Here is a 27,999-nt window from a genome sequence, read left to right as displayed (position 1 = left end):
TTCAGATATGTTGTGGTTTTTAATATTAAAATACTTTGTGCAAACACAGAGGAATACTGGCAAAATAAATCACATTAATCTCTGCTTTTAAATGCTTTCAATAATAAGTCAGCAGCTAGTCCTGGAGACAGGGCCCCACAGAGGACTTTTTCTTCCAGAAGAGGAATCTGGTCTCTCACGGTGGGACGACTCCGGAAATGTTCTAGCACACTTTCCTGGATTAGATTCCACATCCAAACTTTCTGCTGCTTCTGCCGTTTGGCAATCAGCTCCCCACTGGCAAGCAGGAGGTCCTGGAATTCTCTCATCTTGTCCCAAATTTCAGTGATGCCCTCTCCAGTTTTGGCTGAGATGCGCATTACCTATTGCAGTTGGAAGAACAGACTCATTTAAAATGTTCATAATAATTCACGCTTGTCCAAGGGCTCTGAACACTTTAAGGTCTTTTCTCATTAATTCTTCCAGATTTATGAGAAGCAGCAAATATATATATAAGGCTCATTTTACAGTTATGGAAAAAGCAGCACATGTAGGTCAACTTGACTTGTCAGAGATTACTCAGTAAATTTCTGCCAGGGCCAAGAAATGAATTTAGATCCCAACTTCCAGTCCAATGCTACATCTACTAGATCATGATCAGTGGAAGAAACCTAAATCAGAGAGACAGCAATTTTAACCAGCCACAAAAATTGGCATCAACACTCTGTCCCAAACAAATCGGGCTAGATTTAAAGAAGCAGATTTAAAAGAAATTGAATAACAAAGAAATAATATATTCCGCACTTCTTAATTATTTTTGTTAGGATTTAATGGGAATATAAGTTTTTTGGGAAATTCTCAGTGTACTTTTTACAAAGCAAAAACATGCTCCTTTAGACTTGGGGAAAATGGAGAAGTAGGACCCAGCAGGATTTAAAGTGAAGTCAGACTATCAATCAATGGCGGTATGTATGATTTCTGTGGGTTTGTGAAAATTTTGAGGATTTAAAAGTAGTTTGAAAATATGTAAAGGCAGGTAATAATTGAACACACAAGGCACGGGATGGGTAGAAACTGGCAGCATTCATGTGGCCCCACAGTTCAAATGGCAGTGCCTAAGGCAGTAGCACCTCCTCAGCAGCCATCACTGGGGAGAAGTGTGCTCCTGCAAGAAGCTATCAGCCCAGAGCTTTCCTTCAATCAATCAATCAATAATATTTATTGAGCGCTTACTGTGTGCAGAGCACTGTACTAAGCACTTGGGAAGTACAAGTTGGCAACATATATAGACAGTCCCTACCCAACAGTGGGTTCACAGTCTAAAAGGGGGAGATAGAGAACAAAACCAAACATACTAACAAAATAAAATAAATAGAATAGATATGTACAAATAAAATAGAGTAATAAATATGTACAAACATATATGCATATATACAGGTGCCGCGGGGAAGGGAAGGAGGTAAGATGGGGGGGATGGAGAGGGGGACGAGGGGGAGAGGAAGGAAGGGGCTCAGTCTGGAAAGGCCTCCTGGAGGAGGTGAGCTCTCAGTAGGGCCTTGAAGGGAGGAAGAGAGCTAGCTTGGCTTGTAGATGTGAACTGTGGTTGCTTTTACTAAACTTGCCTGGTTATTTCTTTCCTGGTGGGACTGACCTCCCCCATAACCTTTAGACTCTCAGTCCCCTGTGGGCCAGGGACCAGGGCTGATGAAATACCCCCTACTATTCTCCAGTGCATAGTACAATGCTTGGCAAAGGTATGTGCTTATAAGTGTCAGAAATAATCAATCATTTTTATTGAGAGCTTACTGTGTGCAAAATCCTGTACTAAGCACTAGGGAGAGTACACTCTAACAGAGTTGGTAGACATGCTCCCTGCCTAGGAGTTTACATAATGATGTGCAGTTTAAATCAATGCTAATTTATACACTGACCTCATTTTCTAGTATTTGTAATTCTGGTTGCTTATTTTTTCAAATCAATGGTATTTATTGAGCACAGACTGTGCACGGCACCCTGAACTAAGCGCTTGAGAGAGTTCAATACAATAGGGGTGGTGGACACAACCTGATCGCAAAAATCGGCTCCCTCATGAAAGAGATCATTGGTTCTACAAATTTTTTATTCCTTTACTTTCAAAAAAAAAAAAGCTATACAATGAAGAAAACCATGAAGAAAACAGTTATACCATGAAGAAAATTGAAGAATCATACTACAAGTCTTTCCTCTTGCATTTTCATCTCAATCCAGAAATTTGAAACACTAACTGGTTTGTAATCGTGGAGGTTCATTACAGTCACACTGGATTTGCTACCCGTGAGAATGACCAAAACCAAACATCAGGAAATCTAATCCGTTGAGATTCACTTTCGGAAGCCCTGCAACTTTGATATACAGTAAGCCTAGTGATTTCATTTAAGAATCTTAATACAGGCACTAGCTTTGTCACATTTTAAAAACCCTCTCTTCACCCAGAAACCATAAGATTGTACAAGAAGCAGCGTGGCCTAGTAGATTGAGTGCAGGCGTGGGAGTCAGAAGGACCTGGGTTCTAATCCCAGCTCTCCCAGTTGTCTGCTGTGTGACCGTGGGGAAGTCACTTCACTTCTCTGTGCCTCAGTTACCTCACACCGTAAAATGGGGATGAAGACTGTGACCCCCTTTGGGACAGGGACTGTGTCCAACCTGATTAGCTTGCATCTACCCCAGCACTTAGTACAGTGCCTGGCAAATAGTAAGTACTTAACAAATACCATTTGAAAAAATCGTCTGTTATTGTTAAGACTTAGGTCTTTTCAAGTTACTTGCCCAATTCACTACAATGGAATCATGCTCACCTTTGGGCTCCAGACCTTGGAGCGCTTGCGGAGTAATTTCAGGGCACTCACATACTCTGCTTGTATCCTTCGAGCTGGCACGATCAAATCCCCATCAGCTTTCGTTACGATGACTAGATCTGCCATCTCAATTATACCCCGCTTGATACCCTGGATGAAGAAAGTACAAAAAGAAGAAATTGAAAAGAGAAAGTGATCTATTAAAAGTGTGAGCAAAGGTTAAATAACCAATATTGCTTATATAAGGTAATTCACTTCATTAGCTTATCTGCTTTCCAGGCCTCAAGTTTTGGATGCAAGGGATAAAAATTCTTGACGTGAATTGCTTAACATGCAGAGTTCAGCTGTGATAGCTCTGATTTTTGCAATTACCATTTTAAAATACACTTAGAATTGGAGCACATGGCATCAGATAGCAACAACGTTCGGTTAAGTCCATTCATACTGTCACATAATAAGCTTAAAGGTCAGCAAACTAACATATTTTAGTGGTTATCCAGGGAAAAAGCAAAGCACTAATATATGTGGTGGCTATTGAGTGTTTTATAAGCAAAGCTCAAATTCAATTCAAATCCAAGTGGTTAATAATAATCACTATGATGGTATTTATTAAGCACCTACTATGTGCCAAGCACTGATAGACGTTAGGGAATCAGAGTGGACACAATCCCCGCCTCACACAGGACCCACATTCTAGGACGGAGGGCAGGTATTTTATCCCCATTTTGCAGATGATGAAACTGAGGACCTAAGTGGGCAGTGAGGTGATTCACTAAAGGTGATAGCAGGCCAAAGGTAGAGCTAAGATTAGATCTCAAATCTCCTGATCCACTGTCCGTTTCTCTTCCCACATGCCAATACCAAAACTATCAAAAATAAAATATTCTGAATTCTCAGAAATTCTTAACACGGAGAGATATTATGAAAATTCAAATAAGAAACAATTTCATATTTTCAGACACCTGCTTTCATAACTTCAGGTAAACTCAAATGGCTGATGGTTTCCAAGAAAGAACAACACTGATTAGTTCCACTACAAAATTATATATTTAGTCCTTATTTTGTGCAAAAATATATTGGCACTTGGGAAAATACAAGAGAAATAAAAGATATGTATCACAACCCTTGAGTACCTTAAAATCTTATTGTCCTATCTATCAAGGTAAAGGGGTAAAGGATTAAAAAAATCCAAATCAATAGCATTTATTGAGTACTTACTCTGTCCAGAGCATTGTACTTAAGCGTTTGGGAAAGGACAGTCCCTTCCCTCAAGCAGCTTAAAATCTAATTGGGGGAGATAAACACTAAAAGGGATATTGCTAGTGGAGAACCTTGAATATTAGAAATTTGCATTTTATGTGAGCATAGAAAGCCACTGGAAATTTTGGAGAAGGGGAGTAAGGACTAACATTCACTCTGGAATGAAGATAAAACAGGCTCAAATTGTGTCAGTTTTTGGATAAATTGATTCCAAAAAATCAGTTTGCTTACGTTTTGGTTTTTTTTTTTTGCAAGGGATTATAACTATGGTTTTCCAGATACATTTCAGGGCTGCTGAATAAAACAAATTATTGAACCAAATATACTGTAACAGAAACAAACGACCCTCAGAGCCACTTGTAGATTAATACTGATCATGATACCGCATTCCCATTTGACCGGTGAAGAAAATGAGTAACACGTTAAATGACTTGTTCAAAGACAAGCGTATGTCATGTCTTCAAGGGGGGAAATTACACAGGCTTCAGGGGTACTCTCCACTCTACTTAGAGGTCACAATAGTGAGCAACAGCCAAACTCACAACTGGGCACATTCACAATTCATTCAAGATGAGCAGAACCAGTAACGAGTTTACTCAAATCTCACTCCTCTGAATGACAAATATCTGAAGTACAACCCAAGTTCATTTTACTCCACTGACTGGTGGAAACAGTGTTTCTGCAAATCAGTAACAACTAGTGACAATGATAAAGACAGTACAATGCTCTCTTTCCTGCAAGGGTCAATGCATCTCTGCTTCTTCACTTCTGCCATATCCATGGTGTATAGTCATCATAATAAATACTTGAAATTTTGGGGGTTATCTTTATCATCTTGAGAAGCAGCTTGTCCTAGTGAATAGAACAGGCCTGGATCATCATCAATCGTATTTATTGAGTGCTTACTAAATACGATTTAGCCTGGATGTCAGAAGGACCTAGGTTCTATCCCTAGCTCCACCATTTCGCTGTTGTGTCACCTTGGGCAAGACATTAATGCTCTGTGCCTCAGTTACCTCATCTGTAAAATGGACAATAAGACTCTGAGCCTCACGAAGGACCTGGACTGAGTCCAACTTGATTACCTTGTACATACCCCAGCACTTAGTACAGTCTTTGCACATAGTAAGCGCTTAATAGATGCCATTATTATTATTACAGTGTCTGGCACATAGTAAGTGCTTAAATAATGTTAAAAAAAATCATTTCAAAGGAAAAGATATGGGAAGAAGTTACCTGCAGTTCATCTCCTCCAGCTGGTGGTAGTAATAAAACAAACAAGTCAACCATGTCTGCAACAGCAAATTCTGACTGTCCCACACCTGAAGAAGTTCAAAAGCGATAATATGTTCAAATAGGCTAGTCAAAGCTCATCTTAACAGCAGCTACTGGAAAACACAAGATAGCAGGCCTCTCTTCTCAATGAAGGAAGCTGATTACAACAGTGTGGGAGTTAAACTCTAACTCTTGGCTCTATAAAACAGAAGAAACACTCATACCTACAGTCTCAATAAGAAGAATGTTGTATCCTCCTCCTTCACATAACAGAATAGCTTCATTTGTGGTCCTTGTCACACCCCCTAAAGTCCCACTGGTAGGTGATGGTCTGATATAAGCATTCATGTCTCTTGATAACTCAGTCATCCGTGTTTTATCCCCCAAAAGTGAACCTACAAGAGAAAAGCTACTTTGAAAAGACTGTCATAATTAATTATACCTGAATATAAAGCAGTGGATTTCCAAGGAGCGCACTTTGTGAAACTCCACTCAAAAGCTGGAGTTTCATTTTAAAGTGGTGATATAACTCAGAGAGGAAGACTTGGATCTTTATATCCTCTTACAGATACAGTGTTATTTGAGGATGACCAATACAGCTTCCTTGGTATTTGTTCGGGGAGAAAGGAAGCAGGAAGGAAGGGGCCATTTGTGAAGACCCAGGAGTAAGCGATGGGCCTGCACAGTCTCTGTTCCGATCCCCAGGTTCATTCCATTGACAAGATCTCTTATGTAAAAGGAAAAAATAAAACCACGCGAGAAACCTAAAGCCCATCCTCTGCTTTCTTGCGATCCTTTTCAAGTGCATTTGCCAAATTATCTCTCTTCATTCAATGATCTCCTCAAGCCTCATTACTATGAAATCTTCCTTTAACAATTACCCTCTCCTTTCCCAAGTTCTCTACCTGTATAAGCTCACATACTTCAGACCCCTGAACCTTAAGTGGCAACAGAATGAGGTTGCCACTCACATAAAATGTAACCTGAAATCCATGGCTCTCCAAAACAAAACGAATGTAAAAGAAGCCAAAACATACATGAACCATACCACAAACCAATTTAAGTTAATTAGAAGATGTGTTTAACCAGTTTTGCCTCAAGCACATAAATTCAAGAAAAGGGGCCCTTATCTTGCATTCATTTTTTTTTCTTTACTGTGCAGACCCTTAATACATGCAGGGGGCCTGGGCCCCTCACTCTTGGTCTGGGCTGGGATCACTTCTAATCCAGCTAGACCCACAGTAGTCTTAGATGTTCAACAATGTACAGAAGGGTAATATGTTCTGTACAATCACCAGAAAGTCACACATTTTTCATTAGACGTACTCACCACCACTTGTGCAAGACGATGGGTCGACAGCCAGCACAGCCACTTTATGTCCTTGCTCAGTAAGCATCTTCCCAAAACATTCTATAAATGTGGACTTTCCAGCTCCAGGGGGCCCAGACAATCCTAAAATAGAAAGAAATCCTCCAACTGAATAATTTAAATCGGCTCCTTAGCAACGTAATACCATCTATTTGATCTAATATTAAACTACCCTTTGTTTTTCGCTCATTAAGGCAGCCATATGCCCTGTATCCAATTCTAACATTCGCACTTTAATCCAGCTCAAAATTACTTCTTTACTGACAAGCAACTACAAACGAAGGAAAACCATTCTTATGCAAAACCCATTATGCAAAAGATGTTTTATTTTATAAATTTATTTAAACTGTTTTTACCCAAGGTTTGCACATTTCGTCTTCCCTCACAAGCAATAAAAAACAGCACAACTCTAAGAAGTTCACACAGGGAGAAATTATGATTCTGTATTTTTTAAAGATAATACCTGATCTTTGCCAGAAAAGCTACTACTTTTCACCCCCACTGAAATGTGAATTGAGGCTTAGGCCACCCTGAAGAGATATTCCTTTAAAGAGATCTTCAAAACAATAGGTAGTCACTTTTCCAAGGTAGGCAGAAATTTTCTCCGCTCCAGAAAAAACTTTAGATTATAGATGGGTTGACCCATATGGACCACATTTCTGGCCAAGCAGTGGAGTTCAAGAAGGTTCAATAGCTCCTATCCCCTGAGGACCAGTTTTTTTCAACCAGCCACCCCCCTTCAAAGAGCTGAGCTGCTATCAAGGCAAGCCATAACTGGGCCCTATTTCTTGCCCAGTGAATTTTAGGGAGGATCCCTCAAAGCTCCTCCTGGTTAAGTCCTACAGCATCTGGTTGGGATTTGGCTGTTATTTACCATAACTGAATGAAAAAGCTTGAAAACTTCAAACATCAGCCATATCCAATACGGGTGAATATTGACAATGATAATAATAATAATATGCTATTTCTTAAGTGCTTGCTATGTTCCAGGCACCATTCTAAGTAATGGGATAGATACAAGCTAATTAGGTTGGACACAGTCCCTGTCTTACGTGGGGTTCACAGTCATAATCCTCGTTTTTCAGATGAGGTAACAGGCAGAGAGGTAAAGTGTTTCGCCCAAGGTCACTCAGCAAACAAGTGGCAGAGCCGGGATTAGAACCCACATCTTTCCAACTCCCAGGCCTGGGCTCTATCCCCTAGACCACGCTGAGTAATTTTTTAGCAAGTTAAAAGGCTGTGACTAATGTGTGCCTTTTTAGCTTAGTTGCTGAAACTGGTTCTAAAGTAACTAAATGAACTCCCCACAACACATACACCCTTTTGCTTTCTAAGATCTTGGAGGGGAGGGTGGACGGTTACAGTAACAACAGGAGATGGAAACAGATTTGGTTACTAGCCAGTTTAGGCCTGGCCCCAAATACTTTGGGATGATATGGTTCCTTAAAAGTATTCCCTCTCCCAGGAGAAACTTGAGATATCTTATTCTTTTCCCTACCTTTAAAATAATAGATTAATTTTAATTTGGGGGCTCTTCAAGTGCTCATTATTTGAAAAAAAGAGTTATGGTATTTAAGCACTTCGTATGTGCCAGGCACTGTACTAACTGCTAGGGTAGATACAAGCAAATCAGGTTGGACACAGTTCCCGTCCTACATAGGCCTCACAGTATTAATCCCCATTTTACAGATGAGATAACTGAGGCACAGAGAAGTTAAGTGACTTCCCTATGGTCAAACAGAATATAAGGGCAGAGCCAGAAACAGAATCCAGGTCCTCTGACACCCAAGGCTGTACTCTTTCCATTAGGGCACACTGTTTCTCAAAAGAAATGCAGCAAATTAGCTGTGGGTAGGTGAATTGGAGGAAACTGTGGACTAGTGAACATTTTTCTTGGCAGGAAACAAATTATTTCTAAAGGTATCATAACATTTCATTCTTCTAGTTACAAGCTTTAAAAATTATGGATTATATTTTAACTGCTAATTCTGTTGTACTGTACTCTCCAAACACTTACTACAGTGCTCTACACATAGTAAGCACTCAAATACAATCGACTGATTAACCTGAAAGTCTCCAACACAGTGAGTACATCTTACTCTAGAGTTTATTCTAATTTATTTGCAACCAGATCCCTAAAAGCTTTACTATTCTATTTCTTTACTCTACAATACAAATTTGATTAGTTCTAGTCCCTCCATCTGGCAAGAGATATCTAAACTGCTTAAAAAAATATATTTTGCGTTTTTTCTAAAACAGGTCAATTTCCACTAAGAGGAGCTCCACAGATTTATTATGAATTGACAGCAAAATAAGATAGTGTTCTCTGGATCCATTTAAAAGCATTCTTAGAGAACTGCCCCGACAATGTAGGGAGAGAATCTAAAGAAAGCTATCCTGTTCTATGGGGTGAATAATGGATTTCTTTGGGAAGATTTTATTTCCTTTGTATGAGATAAACAAAGAAAGAAACAAACAAAAAAAACCCACTTTGGAATAAAGAAGCAGAGTGGCCTAGATTATAGGCACGGGCCTGGGAGTTAGGAGGATCTGGGTTCTAATCCCAGCTCCGCCACTTATCTGCTGTGTGACCTTGGGCAAGTCATTTCAGTTCTCTGTGCCTCAGTTACCTCATCTGTAAAACAGGGATTAAGACTGTGAGGACGATGTGGGACATGAATGTGTTCAACCTGATTAGCTTGTATCTATCCCAGCGCTTAGTACAGTGCCTGGCACATAGTAAGCACTTAAATACCATTAAAAAAAACATAGGCTTAATCTTCTTCCTATGCAGATCTCCATCAACAGGGGCAATTAACAGTGACCTGAGTCTCTCCGGACAAAACTGAATTTCTCAGAAGAAATCTTTCATTACCCTCTGAAAATGCAAATAGAATGCTTTAAGACAAGATATGTATTCTAGAAAAAGAATTTAATATTAGTCTGGAATTTCTGAGAGATCAGGCACAGTATACTAGCTGAATTTGTACAAGACAAGACTTAATAATGGGAGAGAAAATTTAGCAACAGAAAACTCAAAATATTTTCTGGACAGACAAAAAAAAAAGACTGACCCACTCTAAATGCTAGTGGTTTTCCTCTATTTAATTGCTGTTGCTCTCTGTGGTAAGATAATACCTTCTGAAGAAGTACTTGGGCTATCTCTTTTTTCCTGCTGTGAGCTGATTCTATGAGGGTAATGGCCTCTGCTAAGCAGGCTCTTTGCCCTTGGATTAAACCAGTGTAAAGTTTATCTACAAATCTTCTTTCTTTGTCAGAAAGTCCCTCTGTGTGTTGCTTGAAGGTTGTCTGAACGCATAGCTTTCTCTTAAAATCCTTTGACAGCAGCATCCACTTTGTACAGTACTGTTGAAGAGAATTAAATGGTCGACCATATGAGAATCCTGATGCAGTACGAGTACTTGAATGAAAGATGAAGTAGGAGCTCTGGAAGGATGGTTTCAAGAGGCCTCGAAGAAAACGTTGATGAGGAAATTGTAGCAGCATTGCCATGCTCATTTTACTTGAAAGGTATAAATTTGTGAAGCTTCGGTTCAAGTTGAATTGGGATCTCCCTAGAAAAGAGAAAAGGATTATTTGCCACACTTAAATATTGAAATTAGTGAAAGCTAATATTGTAATAGTTTTACACACATTACTATTTCCTTTGCTTCCAATACAATTAGTAACAGAACTGGGTAAAAATTTATTTCATTTAACATTTTGAATGTGGTACTGGGACTTTTTAAAGTTGGGAAAAGGCTCCTTGCCTACTGCATCAGCCTCGTTACTGACCACCCTGCCTCTCCCCGCTCCAGTCCATACTTCACTCTGCTGCCTGGATCATTTTTCTTAAAAAAAAAAAAAAATCAGTACGCATCTCCCCACTCCTTAGGAACATCCACCTCCAAATCAGACAGAAGCACTTTACCAGTTGGCTTTAAAGCACTCATTCAGTTCACCTCCCCCACCCTCCTTGGCTGATTTCCTAGTACAAATCAGAGCGCGCACTTGGCTCCTCTAACACCAACCTACTCACTGTACTTTGATCTCAATCTATCTCACCACTGACACCTTGCTCAGATTCTACCTCTACCTAAGTCTCCCTCCCCTTTCATATATGACAAACCCCCACTTTCCCCACTTTCCAAATATTAGTAAAATCACATTTTCTCCAAGAGGACATCCCTGGCCAAGCCCTCAGTTCCCCTTCTCCTTGAGTTGTCTTAAGCATTTGGATCTGTACCCTGGAAACACTTGACATTCACCTCACCCAACGCACTTAATACCCACAATTTATGTTACTGTCATTCTCCCCCTCTAGACTGTAAGTTCCTGGTGGGCAGGGAGGGAATGTGTCTAGCGACTGTTGTACTGTACTTTTCCAAATGCTGAGTACAGTGCTCTGCACAGGCTGCTCCAAAAATATCACTGACTGATATACTGATTCAGAAGGTAGAGTTGGGAGGGAGTGGAGTGGAGGAAGCACAGTGAGACTGGGTTAGAAAAAATGAGGCACACACATACAGTACTGGGGAAGTGGCCGGACACACAACAAATACACAAACAACAAGGGGAAAGGCTGATGTACGCACGGCTATGGGGACATTCAGAGAAAGTGGACACAACTCAGACAACGCTTTTCCTGCTTGAGGCAGAAGATGAGACGAGTTCGACTAGGTAGGTGCTCCAGCCCACATCCTACCGGGGTGGAGGGATCAGACCAAAAAGCTCGGTGGGGACCCTTGGAGATGAAGCACCATTAAGAGAGGGTTCAATTACATGCCATCACATCAGGAGCCATTTCATCGGACACTGACAACTGATCCATTGCCTAAGTTAACAAATGTAATCAAAGTTAACCCAAACCACCCGGTGCTCAGTGAGTGCTCAGTAAATACCACTGATCGATCGATCAACCAGAACCTTGAAAATAGTAAAAGTCTTGTCACTTAGAGAACAACTTTCTTTTAAATCTCAAGACGAAAAGATCTTAGTGAATTGGAAACTGCATTTCACTCGTCTCCCTTTCCCTGTGCAGAAGATCTTATATTCATCCCAAGAATTTCCTCTGGTCAGGTCTGCCCTGGCCTGAAATTCATATAGAAAAAGGAAGAAAGAGAATCTCTCAGGAGCTGGCCTTTTATTCCTTTTTCTATAGAAGAAGGGGGTGCGATAAGTGATATGGGAGTTGGAGCACAAGTTTTGGTACATGAATTTATTCAACAGACTAGCATGGGAACCTGACACACCCTGAGAATGGTTAAGTGAAAAAGGCCATTTCGAGTGACTTGTGGGGCTCTGAGCCAGGAGCTTCCTGCCAGATTTATTTGCAGCCACGCGGTCAGGCTTCTTTTCTTAGCTTCACTGATCTTCCCTCCATCTAATTGTAGCACAAAAGTAATTCCTGCACTGGAAATCGGTTTATAAAAGTTTAGTGACGGCCAGGTCATACGGCCTTCTGGTTTCCACGGCAGAATGCTAAATTACGGACACATGACACTCAAATTTTAACTATCACTCAGTTGCCTTAGGAAGAATTCACTTTGAATTGCAACAAAGGTTGAGGGAAAATAAGAAGAGCAGACCCCTATCAGTAACATCATCGACTGTGCTTAAACCTACTGAGCACAGATCACTAAACTAAGTGAGCTTGGGAACATACACAAGTAGTGAAAAGCTTTGTGTCCTGATGCCACTTGATCGAAAAGATTCTTCCAAGAAGATTCATATGAGTTGCACTTACACTGACAAGAAGAAAAAATACGGTGGATGTGTTTTAATGTGGTTTTTTTTCTGGTATTTATTGAGTGCTTACTATGTGCCAGGCACTGTACTAAGCACAGGTTGAATGCAGTTCATGTCCCACATAGGGCTCACAGTCTTAATCCCCATTTTACGGATGAGGTAACTGAGGTACAGAGAAGTTATGTGACTTGTCCAAGGTCACACAGCAGACAAGTGGCAGAGCTAGTCCTTCTGACTCCCAGGACTGTGCTCTATCCACTAGCCCACGCTGCCTATGGCTTAATCAGGATTCATTTTTGGAGATGATCGGGAGATTAAAATAGCAAATTTAAGCTTGTCATACACAGCTAAGCCCCAAACCTTCTTTCAGTTGGTGATTTGGGGTTTTATATGGCTTTAGGCAAAATTAAGTTAACCCCAAAAATCTAACAGCACATTTTACAATTAAATACAGACACCTTCATATTAACAACCGCATTTACGAAACAGCAAGGCATCAGGACACTGGAAGTAGAGAAATCATTCTTATAGTTCTTTTCAAGAACTTTTTTAATTCCCCCAAAGTTCAGAGTTCACCCAACTGTGAAAAAGCAATTTGACTTAGAAGAGCATCTATGAAAATACTCCTAATCTTATTCACTTATCCAAAGGACCAGATACAATGCATTCCTTCCTTTCTGGGCCTCTGTAAATTACTTAAGAAAAAGAGAAAGAACCTTTTGGTTAATAAATTGAAAAAACATTTAACCCTCGAGAAATAAAGACGGACTGGCTTGTTAGCCATCTTAAAATGAAGAGCAAGGGAACTGGGACAGAGAATATTTAAGCTGTCTAATCAAGTTATAGTTTCCCAGAAAATGTCTCATCATGTGTAGTTAGGAAGATAATCTAAAACTTTCTTTTTTTTTCTGTTCTAGGACTAGATTTTACCATGACAGCTTTACCTGCCACCAAAAATACCACCTGAAACACATATACAAACATACAAACACACAAAGAGAAAAATGTCACGACTGTTATTTTCCACCCGCTAACATGTCCTATCAACTATGTTATCTAGCATCTTGCTGATGCTAGAATGAAAATGCAAGCTCAACTCACCTATTCCAAACTCCTAAAGTCCAGCTGGGCCAGAAAAAGCAGTGTGGCCTAGTGGAAAGAGAACCTGGGTTGGGAATCCGAGAACCTGAGTTCTAATCCTGGGCTCTGCCATCTGTCTACTGGGTGACCTTGGGCAAGTCACTCAACTTTTTTGTGCCTCAGTTACTTCATTTACTTCATTAATCCACCATATTTACTGAGCACTTACTAGTTACAATATAACACAGTTGGTAGAAACATTCCCAGCCCACAGCTATGAGCTCCATGTGGGACACAGACCGTGTCCAACTTGATTAGAGTTTGTTTTTTAATGGTTTTTCTTCAGCACTTCCTATGCGCCAGACACTAAGTGCTGGGGTAGAAACAAGCTAATCGATTGGACAACATCCACGTCCCACGTGGAGCTCATAGTCTCAATCCCCATTTTACAGTTGAGGTAACTGAGGCACAGAGAAGTTCAATGACTAACCTAAGGTCATACAGCAGACAAGTGGCAGAGCCAGAATTAGAACCCTCTCCCATGATCTTTCCACTACACTGCTTGGATTTACTCCAGCACTAATGAGGGTGCCTGGCACACAATAAGCGATTAACAAACATCATTTTAAAAAATATCTGGGTGGGCTTGGACTGAGTCTGGGAGCTCCCTCAATTTCAGTGGGGAAGGGAGAGGAGTGAGATGGGGCCTGTAATGTAGCTGGGTGTCACTGAAAAGGAAGTGTTCTGGACTCATATCCAGGGGTGGGACTTTATCCTCTGGAATAATCCTGGGTCAGCTCCGCCTGGCCTTCCTGCCCCATGACCTTTAAACATGTTTAGAGCCATTAACCGGTGTAGTGCAAACCAAGGGCAGGGAGGAAAATGTTGCACAGAACATGCAATGAACGAGGCAACGGCAGCCTCCAGGAGCTTCCCCGATTGGGGCAGAAAGACCACCAGAAAGTAAACCTTTCTGCCCTCGATCAATCAATAAATGGTATTTATTAAGTGCTTACTGTGTGCAGAGCTGTACTAGTGTTGTGAGAGAACAGTATAACAGAGTTGGTAGATGCATTCCTTGTCAGTCAATCATATTTATTGAGCACTTACTGTGTGCAGAGCACTGTACTAAGCGCTTGGGAAGTACAAGTTGGCAACATACAGAGACAGTCCCTACCCCACAGTGGGCTCACAGTCCACAATGAGCTTACAGTCTAGATGATGTGGTTACAATCTAAAGGATCACACACATATGGTCAGAGAACCCTGGGCCCAAAGTACATATCATTTTACCTAGGGGGAATTGAGCCACAGGGCCCCACTCCAACCCATAAACAGATGGCTGCCCTTTCCATCAGTTCCTCTTTTTACAATTTACCCACGTATTTTCCCGTCCACCTCCACATGGCTATAGGAGTGATAATATTGTCTATTCTCTGGGTGTTAGAGACAACCTATGCCCCTAGGGAATCCATGATGAGTAAGTGGAGAAATGGAGACTGAGAGTTGGGCCTCGCCACTGCCCCATCTCCTGTCCTCTCTGACCTGGAACTCTTGACTTCTAAATATGGCTTCTACTTAATCCAACTGTTCCCCATGGGCACAGGCAAAAGTGTTATGCCTGAATCTGCACTTAGGAGTTTGGTGAAAGCATGCGTGTATTGTGTTTGAGCACATATTAATATGTAGGGGGGAAAGGGGATGAATTTGCTGATAGTCCACGCTCTCCTGTTGAGTCCTGGTCAGACCTCTTCCCACAGTCAAAATCCCACCTCCTCCAACAAGCTTTCCCCGATTAATTTCTGAACACTCCGTGTCCTATAAATCAATCAGCCAACTCAAGCACTTATAAACTTATTTGTAACCATTCTCAGCACTCTTGTATATACAGGCATTTAACTGTCATTCAATTATTTGATATTATTTTTATGTATGTCACATATTAGAGTGGATATTCCTTGAGTTGGGGACATGTTACTTCTTTAATCTGAACTTTCCAAAAGCCTAGTAGAGAGAGCTGCACCAAGTGACGGCTCAATAACTTCTAATGCTGGATTATGTTGCCGACTTGTACTTCCCAAATGCTTAGTACAGTAATCTGCACACAGTAAGCGCTCAATAAATATGACTGACTGAATTAATGAATGGATCAATTCGATGACCTGCGCTTTACAAACGCCATTCTTATTATGGAGAATGGGTGCTCATCATTTTTGGTAAAACTTGGCTGGGGAGAGAAGAAAAGGTATAGTTTACAGTGAGGCAAGGAAACAGCTCAGTGTGGCAACGGGTTAAGAGCCCTGCCTTGGGAAAGCAGGTCTGTTCCTTCTCCCCTGCACTAATATATAGCCCACATCTACCCTCTCTCTACATTACAGCAAGCAGTCGGAGAGCCCAGGACTTCAGTGATGGAGAGATGGGATGGACTGGGTTTTAATTTGCCTCAATTCTTGGACAGCAAATTGTACACCTGCCAAAATACCCCCTTTGAATGATTCTAAGCCAAGACAGATACTGGCTAGCAGCCCTCTGGCACATTACTGTACAACCTCAACATTCAAACACAGGTCGGCAAACATATTATCCATTTGCTTAATAAGAGTTATGAGGGAAATACAAACAGCCAGGGTTGGCCATGAGATGTGAGGTGAGAATGCACATCGCTAGCACTAAATGACAGTTGGGTAATCTATGGGGTTCATTTCAGACACATTGTTCAATAAACCATAAATCGTCAGCAAGAGACTGGCAAGTGAGTGCACCTAACCCACTTCCCTCTGCTGCTTCCAACCTGTCCACTGCTCTACTGGATCAGCTACCTCTGGAGCTGGGATACTTATAAAATGCTTTTCTGAGAAAGGATCTCTGAGATGAAGCAATGTGCACCCTAGGTGGAATTTCCTGGGATCAGGATCAGAAAGGGGGGGTGGGAAGAGCCACTGTGAGCCCACACAGTACCACCAAAGCCACAGTTTCATGGGACCTCCCCCGGTCCCAAAGTAGCCTGGTGTCAGGTCCCTGGAGCCACGGGAAGCAAAAAGCTGTAGCAATAAGACATGGGGCACCCAAACCCAGGATAGGCCATGTTGGCAGTAGATGGAATGATCTTAGGGAGCATTTGCAGTTGGGGCCTCCTCCAGAGCTAGGATAGCTAAGGACTTCTGTATCCCTGGCTGGGGATCCTGTTGGCTGAAGGACTAGAGATCCCAGGCTTCTCCAATCCAAGTCAGTTGGCCGACTACCTTGCCTTGAGAACAGCTAAGCTCATGGCGGAGTATCAGGTGTAACCACCTGGGGAGGCAGCAATGATACAAAGGTGAGGGCCGGGCTCACCCTGCTCCAAAACACCTAACAAAAGTGCAATTTTCAAGCTACAGTGCATCTAGTTTTTTTAATTTTCATGCTGCAAACAAGTGACCTAAACTCCAAAATCCAGGGTCTCGAAAAAAGGCAACAAGAATTTAAATAAGAATGACAAAAGGTACAATCAATAGTATTTATTAAGTGTTAGAGAAGCAGCGTGGCTCAGTGGAAAGAGCCCGGGCTTTGGAGTCAGAGGTCATGGGTTCAAACCCCAGCTCCGCCAATTGTCAGCTGTGTGACTTTGGGCAAGTCACTTCACTTCTCTGTGCCTCAGTTACCTCATCTGTAAAATGGGGATGAAGACTGTGAGCCCCCCGAGGGACAACCTGATCACCTTGTAACCTCCCCAGCACTTAGAACAGTGCTTTGCACATAGTAAGCGCTTAATAAATGCCATGATTATTATTATTATTGTTTACTATGTGCAGAGCACTGTAATTGAGCGCTTGGGAGAATACAGTGCAATAGAATTGGGAGACATGTTCCTTACCCACAGACTGGAGGGGGAGACAGACTTGGAAGAAATTCCAGAGGTATATGTACATAAGTGCTGTTGGGGAGGGGTGGAAATCAAAGTTCTTAAGGGATATACAGTTCCAAGTGCATAGGCATCACAGAAGGGACGGAGCCCGTTGTTGGGTAGGGACTGTCCCTAGCTGTTGCCGAACTGTACTTTCCAAGTGCTTAGTACAGTGCTCTGCACACAGTAAGTGCTCAATAAATATGACTGAATGAATGAAATAGGGGAAGTGAGGGTGAAGACGAATAGCCCGACTCTCAGTTGTAACAGTGTGATGTTGGTTAAGTGTGCTAATAACTGGCAAAAAAACATTGATGTGGTAAAGTCTTGAGGCTCGGTAGTTACAAATCTGTTAATCTACTCATTTCAACACTTAGCATGCACCTCTATGTCACAAAGAAAGCTGGGGTCAGGGCCATGTTTACTCCTGGGTTCCAAGGGTCTAAATTAAGATCATACTTTAACCCCTTCTGAGTCCTATTTAAAATCATGCATTTGCCTAAACTTAAGCAGTACATATTTCTAGATTAGTAGAGGGACCTGATTACAAGGTAATATACACCTCAATAGGAAAAAAATCATACTTTGAGTATTTTTAACTCGCAAACCTCTATTACGAAAAAGATACAGGAACTCTAAATTCTAAACAGATGTGTCAACAAAACCTTATATAGCAGTTTCACTCTAACACCGACAGGTATGTTCTTTAAAGCTCATTATTAGCAAAACTGCCACAAGAAAAGATTGTTAGAAACAGAAATAGGCAAAGCAGTCAAATTTCCTACATCAGTCTCCCTCCTGCAACCATATGCGTGTTCTTGAGAATTTATGTAAAATAGTCCCTTATTTTAGTATGATTTCACAGGAATTCATTCAATCATATTCATTCAATCATATTTATTGAGCGCTTACTGTGTGCAGAGCACTGTACAAAGCGCTTGGGAAGTACAAGAATACGTTTAATACAATAAAAAGGGTGCTCTATTAAGTATAGCCTTACACCCAAGAAGTTGTTGACAGAGGTCAAAGATAACGCCACCAGTAAACGGTATTGGGGTGGTGGGTAATGAAGTACTTTCTGGATCATCGCCAACCACAGTGATAAAGTCGCTATGAGTAAGTGAACTGGAACAGGTTTAATCCCAGTTGAAACTGAAAGAAAAGCATATTAACATTGGAGTCGGTGTGACTGAAAAAGTGCTCTAGAGTTCATTTCCTTTGTGTTCCTTTTTTGGTTTGTAATTTGATATACTGCAATAACCTCTATTATCTTTCTCATTCAATTCCACTCCAGGTTTGGCTCGATTTGTACTGCAACCTTAATTTTTTGCCTTCTCTAGCAATTCGGGAAGGATCTTAACTGATATTTTCTATTCCACCTTTTCTCTGCTTTCTGTCTTCCCTTGCACAAATTGGCGTTAATTCTTCCTGTGCCGGTACCGGCTCTTAAAGACTCATCTCTTTTGGTTCATTTGATCAATTCCAAAGCCTTGCTCAGTTTGGTATGTGAGCTACATCATTGCCTCATTTAATAATAATAATAATAATGGCATTTATTAAGCACTTACTATGTGCAAAGCACTGTTCTAAGCACTGAGCACTGTTCATTTCTCCTATCTACAAGAGCTCAGAACTTCCCAAGCCCTACTCTAGTTCCCACCGTGCTATGATGTATGTAGCTGGCAGGGAGGTCTATGTGTGTGAATGTGGCTGAAAAGTTCAACTCTTGCTTGATACACTCCTTCACATTGTTTATAAATAAGAATAGATCCCTACTGGTCTAGTGGGTTTGTCCCATATTGGGCCTGCCCGTTTTGACTTCTGCCTCAGGTCCAATCTCTACAGAGCCATTGCTCTGAGAGCCACCCTTCTCCTTGATTCCTAGCCGGCCAGATTTCCAAGGAAAACCACCAGGAATCCCTATGCTCCTCCCCCTATGCTATCCAGGGCCTTCACTCCCAATATGTCCTGCACTTGTGGGGCTATGAAAGAGTCAGGCAACAACAGCAGGAGGCCTCTTCAAATTTTAATACGTCGAGAAGGCTTTACCTTGATTCTCGATGAACGCTAGACTGTCAACTTGTTGTGGGCAGCGAATGTGTCTATTGTTATACTGTACTCTCCCAAGCCCTTAGTACAGTGCTCTGCACACAGTGAGCGCTCAATGAATACAACTGAATGAATGACCTGGGCAGCAGTGTCATGAGCCCCTGCCGGTCCCCTTTGCCACTGGACTCAGACTTTCAGCTTTATCTTTTTTAAAAAAAATGGTATTTGCTAAGTGCTTACTATGTGCCAAGCACCGTACTAAGCGCTGGGGTAGATACAAGCTAATCAAGTTGGACACGGTCAATGCTCCACTTGAGGCTCACAGTCTTAATTCCCATTTTAAAGATGGGGAAAGTGAGGCAAAGAAAAGTTCACTGACTTACCCAAGGTCACACAGTAGACATGAGGCGGAGCCAGGATTAAAAGCCCGATCCTTCTGATGCCCAGGCCATACTGCTTCACCTCTTATTTTCTGTTTCTATTGTTTTCACCTTTCCTTATGTATCTGTCACCAAACCCTTCCCCCACCTTATCCTTGGATTGTGAATGCCAGAAGGACCAATTCCCGTTGTTTTGTTGGGTAGGGACCGTCTCTATATGTTGCCGACTTGTACTTCCCAAGCGCTTAGCACAGTGCTCTGCACACAGTGAGTGCTCAATAAATATGATTGAATGAATGAATGAATTGGAATTCATTGGGTGCAGACCACTATTCTAAGCACTTGGGAAAGTATACTACAATGGAACTGGTAGCCACACGGGAAGCCTGCCCTCAAGGAGCTTAAACTCTGGAGTAGGAGACCAGACTTTAAAATAAATTCAGATGGGGAGAAATGGCGGAGTGTAAAGATATGTGCTGTGGGGCCCGAGATGGGGTGAATAGCAAGTGCTTAAGAGGCACCGCTGGTATTTCTAATTTTTTCCCTTTTAGACTGTGAGCCCAATGTTGGGTAGGGACTGCCTCTATATGTTGCCAACTTGTACCTCCCAAGCGCTTAGTACAGTGCTCTGCACACAGTAAGCGCTCAATAAATACGATTGATGATGATGATGATGATTGCAGAGGTGACACAGAGAAGAATGCGGGCTAGGGAGATGAGGGTTTGGGTTTGGAAGGCCTCTTGGAGATGTGATTTTTGGAGGGTGAAGGACCATTTCTACTTTTCTCTCATGTACCTTTCTCAGTGCTTAACACAGTGCTTTACCCCCATTAGCCATTTAATAAGCACTATAACTACAGTTTCTGCTCCCTGGGCTGGTCTGTCTGCTGTAGTGGTCTCTCAGGAATCCACTGCTAGATCATCTGGTTGCTAGATTCACTCACGTTATACGTTCAGCCAAAAGCTAAAACAGTTCCATCATTCCTTGACTTCTGCATCAACGAATGCAGAAGCTGCACTTGCTAATGAAAATAACTTACTTTGCTTTCTATTAGTATTTTCTGATCAAGTTAGTTTACATTCTTTTTGTTACCACCATGCTACTTTTAGAGGTGCTGAATGCTGAATACTGTAAAACAAAAACAAAACCCTGGAAAAGACACACACCAGATTCAACTTGACCCATTTGCTAATTAGTTCACCTTTCATCTACAATCGCTCTCCTTTTGCCGTTGAAGCATGTACATAACTGCAATTCTTATTAAGGTTTTTTAAAGCTTTCATGCTTCTTTCCCCCCTCAAACTGTTCAAGTGCAAATTCTCCTTATATATGACACATTTTGGCATTACAAAGTAAATTTCTCAGAGATGAAATGATATTTAGCCTCGTTTCTGTAAGAAACTATAGAACTGCATAACCAACTTTATTATCAAAGTCTATGATCTAAAAATTTAATCAGCAGGGATAATAGGATTCTTTTCCAACTCCAACTTTACCAACTAGTATCATATGGCTTCCTATTTTGTAAGCAGATAGAAAGAAATCCAGAAAGTCAAGTTTTCTAGATGGTTTCAGCATAGTTCTTCCAAAATTTTGTCTACCTTAAAATTAAAATCAATCAATCAATCGTATTTATTGAGCGCTTACTGTGTGCAGAGCACTGTACTAAGCGCTTGGGAAGTACAAGCTGGCAACATATAGAGACAGTCCCTACCCAACAGTGGGCTCACAGTCTAGAAGGGGGTGACAGAGAACAAAACCAAACATATTAACAAAATAAAATAAATAGAATAGATAGGTAAAAGTAAAATAAATAGAGTAATAAATATGTACAAACACATATACATATATACAGGTGCTGTGGGGAAGGGAAGGAGGTAAGATGGGGGGTGAGACCTAAATGAAATAACAAAGAACCCCATATGCTCATTTATAAAAATCAGAATTTTGCAACCTTATAGCAAGGGCACAAATCAGTTCCACCAACTTTAAAATGAACATACTAAACCTGATTCTTTAGAGTATGAAAATACCTTGACAATTCATTCATTCAATTGTATTTATTGAGTACTTACTGTGTGCACAGCACTGTAGTAGGCCCTTTGGAGAGTACATTACAACAATAAACACTCACCTTCCCTGCCTACAACCAGCTTACAGTCTGGGAGGGGCGGGGGAGAGACATCAATACAAATAAATAAAATAAAATTACAGCTATGTACATAATTGCTGGGAGGGGGAAAGAGCAAAGAGAGCAAGTCGGGGTGATGCAGATGGGAGTGGGAGATAAGGAAAATTGGGGCTTAGTCTGGGAAGGCCTCTTGGAGGAGATGGGCCTTCAATAAGACAAAGGGAAGGTGCTGTTCTCCCATTATCCCAACTACCGAAACCAACTATTGTTTTTCAATTTTTCTTGTTTGTTAGGGAAGCAGCGTGGCCTAGTGGAATGAGCACAGGGCTGGGAGTCAGAAGGCCCTGAGTTCTAATCCCACCTCAACCATTTGTCTGCCGTGACCTCGGCAAGTCACTTCTCTCTGTGCCTCGGCTACCTCATCTGTGAAATGCGGATTAACACTTTGAGCCCCATGTGGGCCATGGGCTATGTCCAACCTGATTAGCTTGCATCGGACCCAGTGCTTAGCACAGTGTCTGTCACAGAGTAAGTACCAAGAAAAAAAAAAAAAAGCCAGAGGACCGCGGTTCTAACCTCAGCTCCACCACTTGTCCACTGTGTGACCTTGAGTAAGTCACTTCACTTCTAAGCCTCAGTTCCCTCAACTGTAAAATGGGGGATTAAGTCTGTGAGCCCACATGGGTCATGGACTGTGTCCAATCTGATTAGTTTCTATCTACCCCAGTGCTTAGTACGGTGCCTGGGACATAGTAAGTACTTAAATACCATAAAAAAGAGTATATGCATGGGATCCAGAGGACCTCAGTTCTAATCCCAGCTCTGCCCTTTGTCTGCCAGGTGACCTTGAGCAAGTCACTGCATTTCTCTGTGCCTCATTTCCCTCATCTCAAAATGGGAATTCAATAATAATAATAATAATATTGTTGGTATTTGTTAAGCGCTTACTATGTGCCAAGCACTGTTCTAAACACTGGGGTAGATACAAGGTAATCAGGTTGTCAAACGTGGGGCTCACAGTCTTCATCCCACTTTACAGATGAGGGAACTGAGGCCCAGAGAGGTTAAGTGACTTGCCCACGGTCACACAGCTGACAAGTGGCAGAGCCAGAATTAGAACCCGTGACCTCTGGCTCCCCAGCCCGTCCTCTTTCCACTGAGCCACGCTGCTTTTCTAATACCTGCTCTCCCTCCCACTTAGACTGTGAGCTCCGTGTGGGTCTTGATTATCTTGTATTTACCACTGAGCTTACTATTATTAATATTAATAATAATAATTATAATTGTGGAATTCGTTAAATGCTTACTCTGTGCCAGGCACCGTACTAAGCACTGGGGTAGATGCAAGCAAATCAGTCCCTGTTCCACGTGGGGCTCATAGTTTCAGTCCCCATTTTACAGATGAGATAGCTGAGGCACAGCAAAGTGACTTGCCCAAGATCACAGAGCAGACAAGTGGCTTAGCAAATATCATTATTTAGTGTCTTTATTAAATGGATTACTCCTTCCCGAAGCCTGATAGACACCTCACTGTGATGGGACAGTGGGACAGCCTTAAATAAGGGAATGCCTACTACTGCGGCAACAGTCAGTAGAGGTGAAGTTTCCGACTAAAGAATCACCTAGGACATTCCTCGAGGTGAACAGGCTCAGGAATAATCCTGAAAAACAGTTGGTTTACTGTGGTGGCAAAGACCACAATGCCTACAGAGGCAACTCTCTTCTGGTTGTTCTCTGGTGCTATGGAACAGCATCAGTACTATGCTGTAGCCACTTTGGCCCCAATTCTTGTAGGAACTTCGCAATGTGCTACACTCTTGCCCAGCTATTCGCTTGCGGCCCCCACAACTCCAGGATGAACGTGGCAGGGAAGAGAATGTAATCAATCAATCAATCAATCGTATTTATTGAGCGCTTACTGTGGGCAGAGCACTGTACTAAGCGCTTGGGAAGTACAAGTCGGCATACACCACTAGCCCGATAATTTCACTGAGCAGGTTTTCATCCCAACATCTTCAAAATGGCACTGAGGCTTGTCCGTCCATCATTAATAAAAGGAGACTCCTTCGTATTGTGTTGCAAATACTGAACTTTTATTTTATGTCTAAGAATAATCTGTTCAAGATTTGGAGAGGGGAGTCCTGTTGTAAATATTGTTTCTTTCCCTCTATTTTTGGAATTTTCTTTTCAACACTGCTCATCAGCAGCCAGGATTCCTTTGGAAAATTTGTCCTGAAAGCATTCCAGTGCATAGTCTCTATTTCAGTAACTACCCTGGCATGAAAGTGTGAGCAACAGTTGAAAAAAATCATTATATTAGGTTGGTGACTTGGGAATAGCCGGTTCCACAGAGGTAACAAAGTTTAATAATAATGATGGCTTTTATTAAGCACTTACTATGTGCAAAGCACGGTTCTAAGCGCTGGGGAGGTTACAAGGTGAGTTACAAGGTGATCGGGTTGTCCCACGGGGAGCTTACAGTCTTAATCCCCATCTTACAGATGAGGTAACTAAGGCACAGAGAAGTTAAGTGACTTGCCCAAAGTCACACAGCTGACAATTGGCGGAGCGGGGATTTGAACCTATGAACTCTGACTCCAAAGCCCATACTCCTTCCGCTGCTTCTCTAAGCATGCCCATTTTCACTGCTAACCATTAGTGATTAGAAGATGACCAGTCGGGTGACATGAGTTGTCACCCCTTTCCCCTCCCTAAGAGTTTCAATTTTCTTCCTTTAGTAGCACGTATTTACTATTCTATTTATTTTGTTAATGATGTGCACATAGCTTTAATTCTATTTCCTCTGACGATTTTGACACCCGTCTACATGTTCTGTTTTGTTGTCTGTCTCCCCCTTCTAGACTGTGAGCCCGTTATTGGGTAGGGACCATCTCTGTATGTTGCCATGTACTTCCCAAGCGCTTGGTACAGTGCTCTGCACACGGTAAGCGCTCAATAAATACGGCTGAATGAATGAATGAATGGTGCCATACCCGTTTCCGATGGTCTGATTTTCCTTCCTGAGTTGCTGGAATTTGAGCTCTGCCAGCGGCTGTTCACATTTGGAGGTTGGCGGTGTCTTTCCTGGCTGGGCTGGAGCCTGGGCAAGAGCCGGGGGCCTGTGCCAGCAATCCTAAAACTAGTCACTCCAGGCCTTCACTCAAGGCCTTTCCCAGGGGAACGCTCCCCCAGCCCAAAGGCTTCGTCTTTCCCACCTGCTCGAGCCTGGAAAGCGGATGGTCATGGGTCCGAATCCCGGATCCGCCACTCGTCTGCTCTGGGACCCTGGTCAAGTCACTTAACTTCTCTGTGCCTCAGTTACCTCATCTGTAAAATTGAGATTAAGACTTTTAGACTGTGAGCCCACTGTTGGGTAGGGACCGTCTCTATATGTCGCCAACTTGGACTTCCCAAATGCTTAGTACAGTGCTCTGCACACAGTAAGCGCTCAATATGATTGATTGATTGATTGATTGACTGTGAACCCCAAATGGGACAGGGACTGTTTCCAACCTGATTACCTTGTGTCTACCCCAGCGCTTAGAACAGTGCTTGGCACATAGTAAGCGCTTAACAAATGCAATCAATATTATTAAATAGGACAGGGATTGTGCCCAACCTGATTACCTTGTGTCTACCCCAGTGCTTAGAACAATGTTTGGCACATAGTAAGCTCTTCACAAATACCATCATTATTATTAAATGGGACAGGGACTGTGTCCAACCTGATTACCTTGTGTCTACCCCAGCACTTAGAACCATGTTTAGCACATAGTAAGCGCTTAACAAATACCACTGTTATTATTAAGACTGTGAGCCCACTGTTGGGTAGGGACTGTCTCTATATGTTGCCAACTTGGACTTCCCAAGCGCTTAGTACAGTGCTCTGCACACAGTAAGCGCTCAATAAATATGATTGATTGATTGATTAAATGGAACAAACACTGTGTCCAACCTGATTACCTTGTATCTACCCCAGTGCTTAGAACAGCACTTGGCACATAGTAAGTTGTTAACAAATACCATCATTATTCTTATTCTACTCTCCCAAGGCACTGTGTACAGTGCTCTGCACACAGTAAGCGCTCAATAAGTGGACTGATTGACCTTGCTCCGCTATTCAACCACCACCACGCGGCTCAGTGGAAAGAGCCTGGGCTTGGGAATCAGAGGTCATGGGTTCAAATCCCAGCTCCGCCACTTGTCAGCTGTGTGACTTTGGGCAAGTCACTTAACTTCTCTGTTCCTCAGTTCCCTCATCTGTAAAATGAGGATTAAGATTGTAAACCCCGCGTGAGACAACCTGATCACCTTGTATCCACCCCGTGGTTAGAACAGTGCTTTGCACATAGTAAGCGCTTAACAAATGCTATTATTATTATTATTATTGTCAGCTGTGTGACTTTGGGCAAGTCACTTCTCTGATCCTCAGTGACCTCATCTGTAAAACGAGGATTAAGATTGTGAGCCCCATGTGGGACAAACTGATCACCTTGTATCCTCCCCAGTGCTTGGAATAGTGCTTGGCACATAGTGCTTAACAAATGCTACTATTATTATTCTCAGCTGTGTGACTTTGGGAAAGTCACTTCACTGGGCCTCAATTCCCTCATCTGTCAAATGGGGTGAAGATTGTGAGCCCCGCGTGGGACAACCTGATCACCTTGTACCCTCCCCAGCACTTAGAACAGTGTTTTTCACTAAGTAAGCACTTAACAAATGCTATCATTATTATTATTATTATTATTATTATTATTATTGTCAGATGTGTGACTTTGGGCAAGTCACTTCACTGGGCCTCAGCTCCCTCATCTGTCAAATGGGGATGAAGACAGTGAGCCCCACGTGGGACAACCTGATCACCTTGTATCCCCCCCCAGCGCTTAGAACAGTGCTTGACACATAGTAAGCGCTTAACAAATGCCATTATTATTATTATTATTATTTTCAGCTGTGTGACTTTGGGCAAGTCACTTCACTGGGCCTCAGCTCCCTCATCTGTCAAATGGGGATGAAGACTGTGAGCCCCACGTGGGACAACCTGATTACCTTGTATCCCCTGCAGCACTTAGAACAGTGCTTAACACATAGTAAGCGCTTAACGAATGCCATTATTATTATTATTGTCAGCTGTGTGACTTTGGGCAAGTCACTTCACTGGGCCTCAGCTCCCTCATCTGTCAAATGGGGATGAAGACGGTGTGCCCCATGTGGGACAACCTGATCACCCTGTATCCCCCCCCCCCCAGTGCTTAGAACAGTGCTTGACACATAGTAAGTACTCAATAAATACCATTATTATTATTATCAGCTGTGTGACTTTGGGCAAGTCACTTCACTGGGCCTCAGTTCCCTCATCCGTCAAATGGGGATGAAGACGGTGCACCCCACGTGGGACAACCTGATCACCCTGTATCCCCTCCAGCACTTAGAACAGTGCTTGACACATAGTAAGCACTCAATAAATACCATTATTATTATTATTATTGTCAGCTGTGTGACTTTGGGCAAGTCACTTCACTAGGCCTCAGTTCCCTCATCTGCCAAATGGGGATGAAGACTGTGAACCCCACGTGGGACAACCTGATCACCTTGTATCCTCCCCAGCGCTTAGAACAGTGCTTTCCACATAGTAATTGCTTAACAAATGCCATTATTATTATTAATTATTAATAATATTAATAACAGGCAGGCTCCCACATCCACCCTGACGAGGCCCACGCGCCACCCCACCGGGGTCACGTGACCCCAACGGACAGCCCCGCCCTCTCGCGCGCGCCCCCTGCCGCCCGCCGCGCGTGCGCAGGCCGCTCCCGCCCAGTCCCCCCCCCCAGCCCCCGCGCGGCCGGGCGGCCTCTTGCACTCATTCGTTCATATTTATTGAGCGCTTACTGTGTGCAGAGCACCGTACTAAGCGCTTGGGAAGGACAAGTTCCCTCCTCGTCGTCCCCGCCCCCAGGGGGCGCCAGAGGGCGGGGGTCGAGTCGGCGGCCCCCGACTCTCTCGACCC

At 42.5% G+C, this 27,999-nt stretch overlaps 1 protein-coding gene across 6 annotated transcripts; it reads right to left on the bottom strand.

Moving 5' to 3' along the window:
- Positions 1 to 27,999, bottom strand: MMAA (metabolism of cobalamin associated A). 6 transcript variants are annotated; one of them, XM_038755428.1, is made up of 7 exons: positions 27,882 to 27,999; positions 9,792 to 10,292; positions 6,679 to 6,801; positions 5,573 to 5,743; positions 5,310 to 5,395; positions 2,814 to 2,963; positions 1 to 362 (listed from the first exon to the last, which is right to left on the bottom strand). In XM_038755428.1, exons 2-7 carry the CDS (start codon positions 10,234 to 10,236, stop codon positions 75 to 77), a joined length of 1,263 nt encoding a protein of 420 aa, XP_038611356.1. In that variant the 5' UTR covers positions 10,237 to 10,292; positions 27,882 to 27,999; the 3' UTR covers positions 1 to 74. The 6 variants fall into 6 exon arrangements, with proteins under 6 accessions (XP_038611356.1, XP_038611361.1, XP_038611357.1 ...); XM_038755433.1 differs by having other exon boundaries at positions 5,310 to 5,329; XM_038755429.1 differs by having other exon boundaries at positions 9,792 to 10,288.

The sequence above is a fragment of the Tachyglossus aculeatus genome, chromosome 12 (assembly GCF_015852505.1).
Source record: "Tachyglossus aculeatus isolate mTacAcu1 chromosome 12, mTacAcu1.pri, whole genome shotgun sequence".
Lineage (NCBI taxonomy): Eukaryota > Metazoa > Chordata > Mammalia > Monotremata > Tachyglossidae > Tachyglossus > Tachyglossus aculeatus.
Note: the sequence above shows the minus strand (reverse complement) of the source record. Positions and strands in the feature narration are given on the sequence as shown.

Excerpts from the sequence above, each read along its gene's own strand:
- MMAA (XM_038755428.1), bottom strand. The coding sequence starts at position 10,236 with ATGAGCATGGCAATGCTGCTACAATTTCCTCATCAACGTTTTCTTCGA. Across the intron at positions 5,744-6,678 it reads ATCGTCTTGCACAAGTGGTG|GTTCACTTTTGGGGGATAAA; the intron begins GTGAGTACGTCT and ends TTTCTCTTGTAG. Across the intron at positions 363-2,813 it reads CCAAGGTCTGGAGCCCAAAG|GTAATGCGCATCTCAGCCAA; the intron begins GTGAGCATGATT and ends CAACTGCAATAG.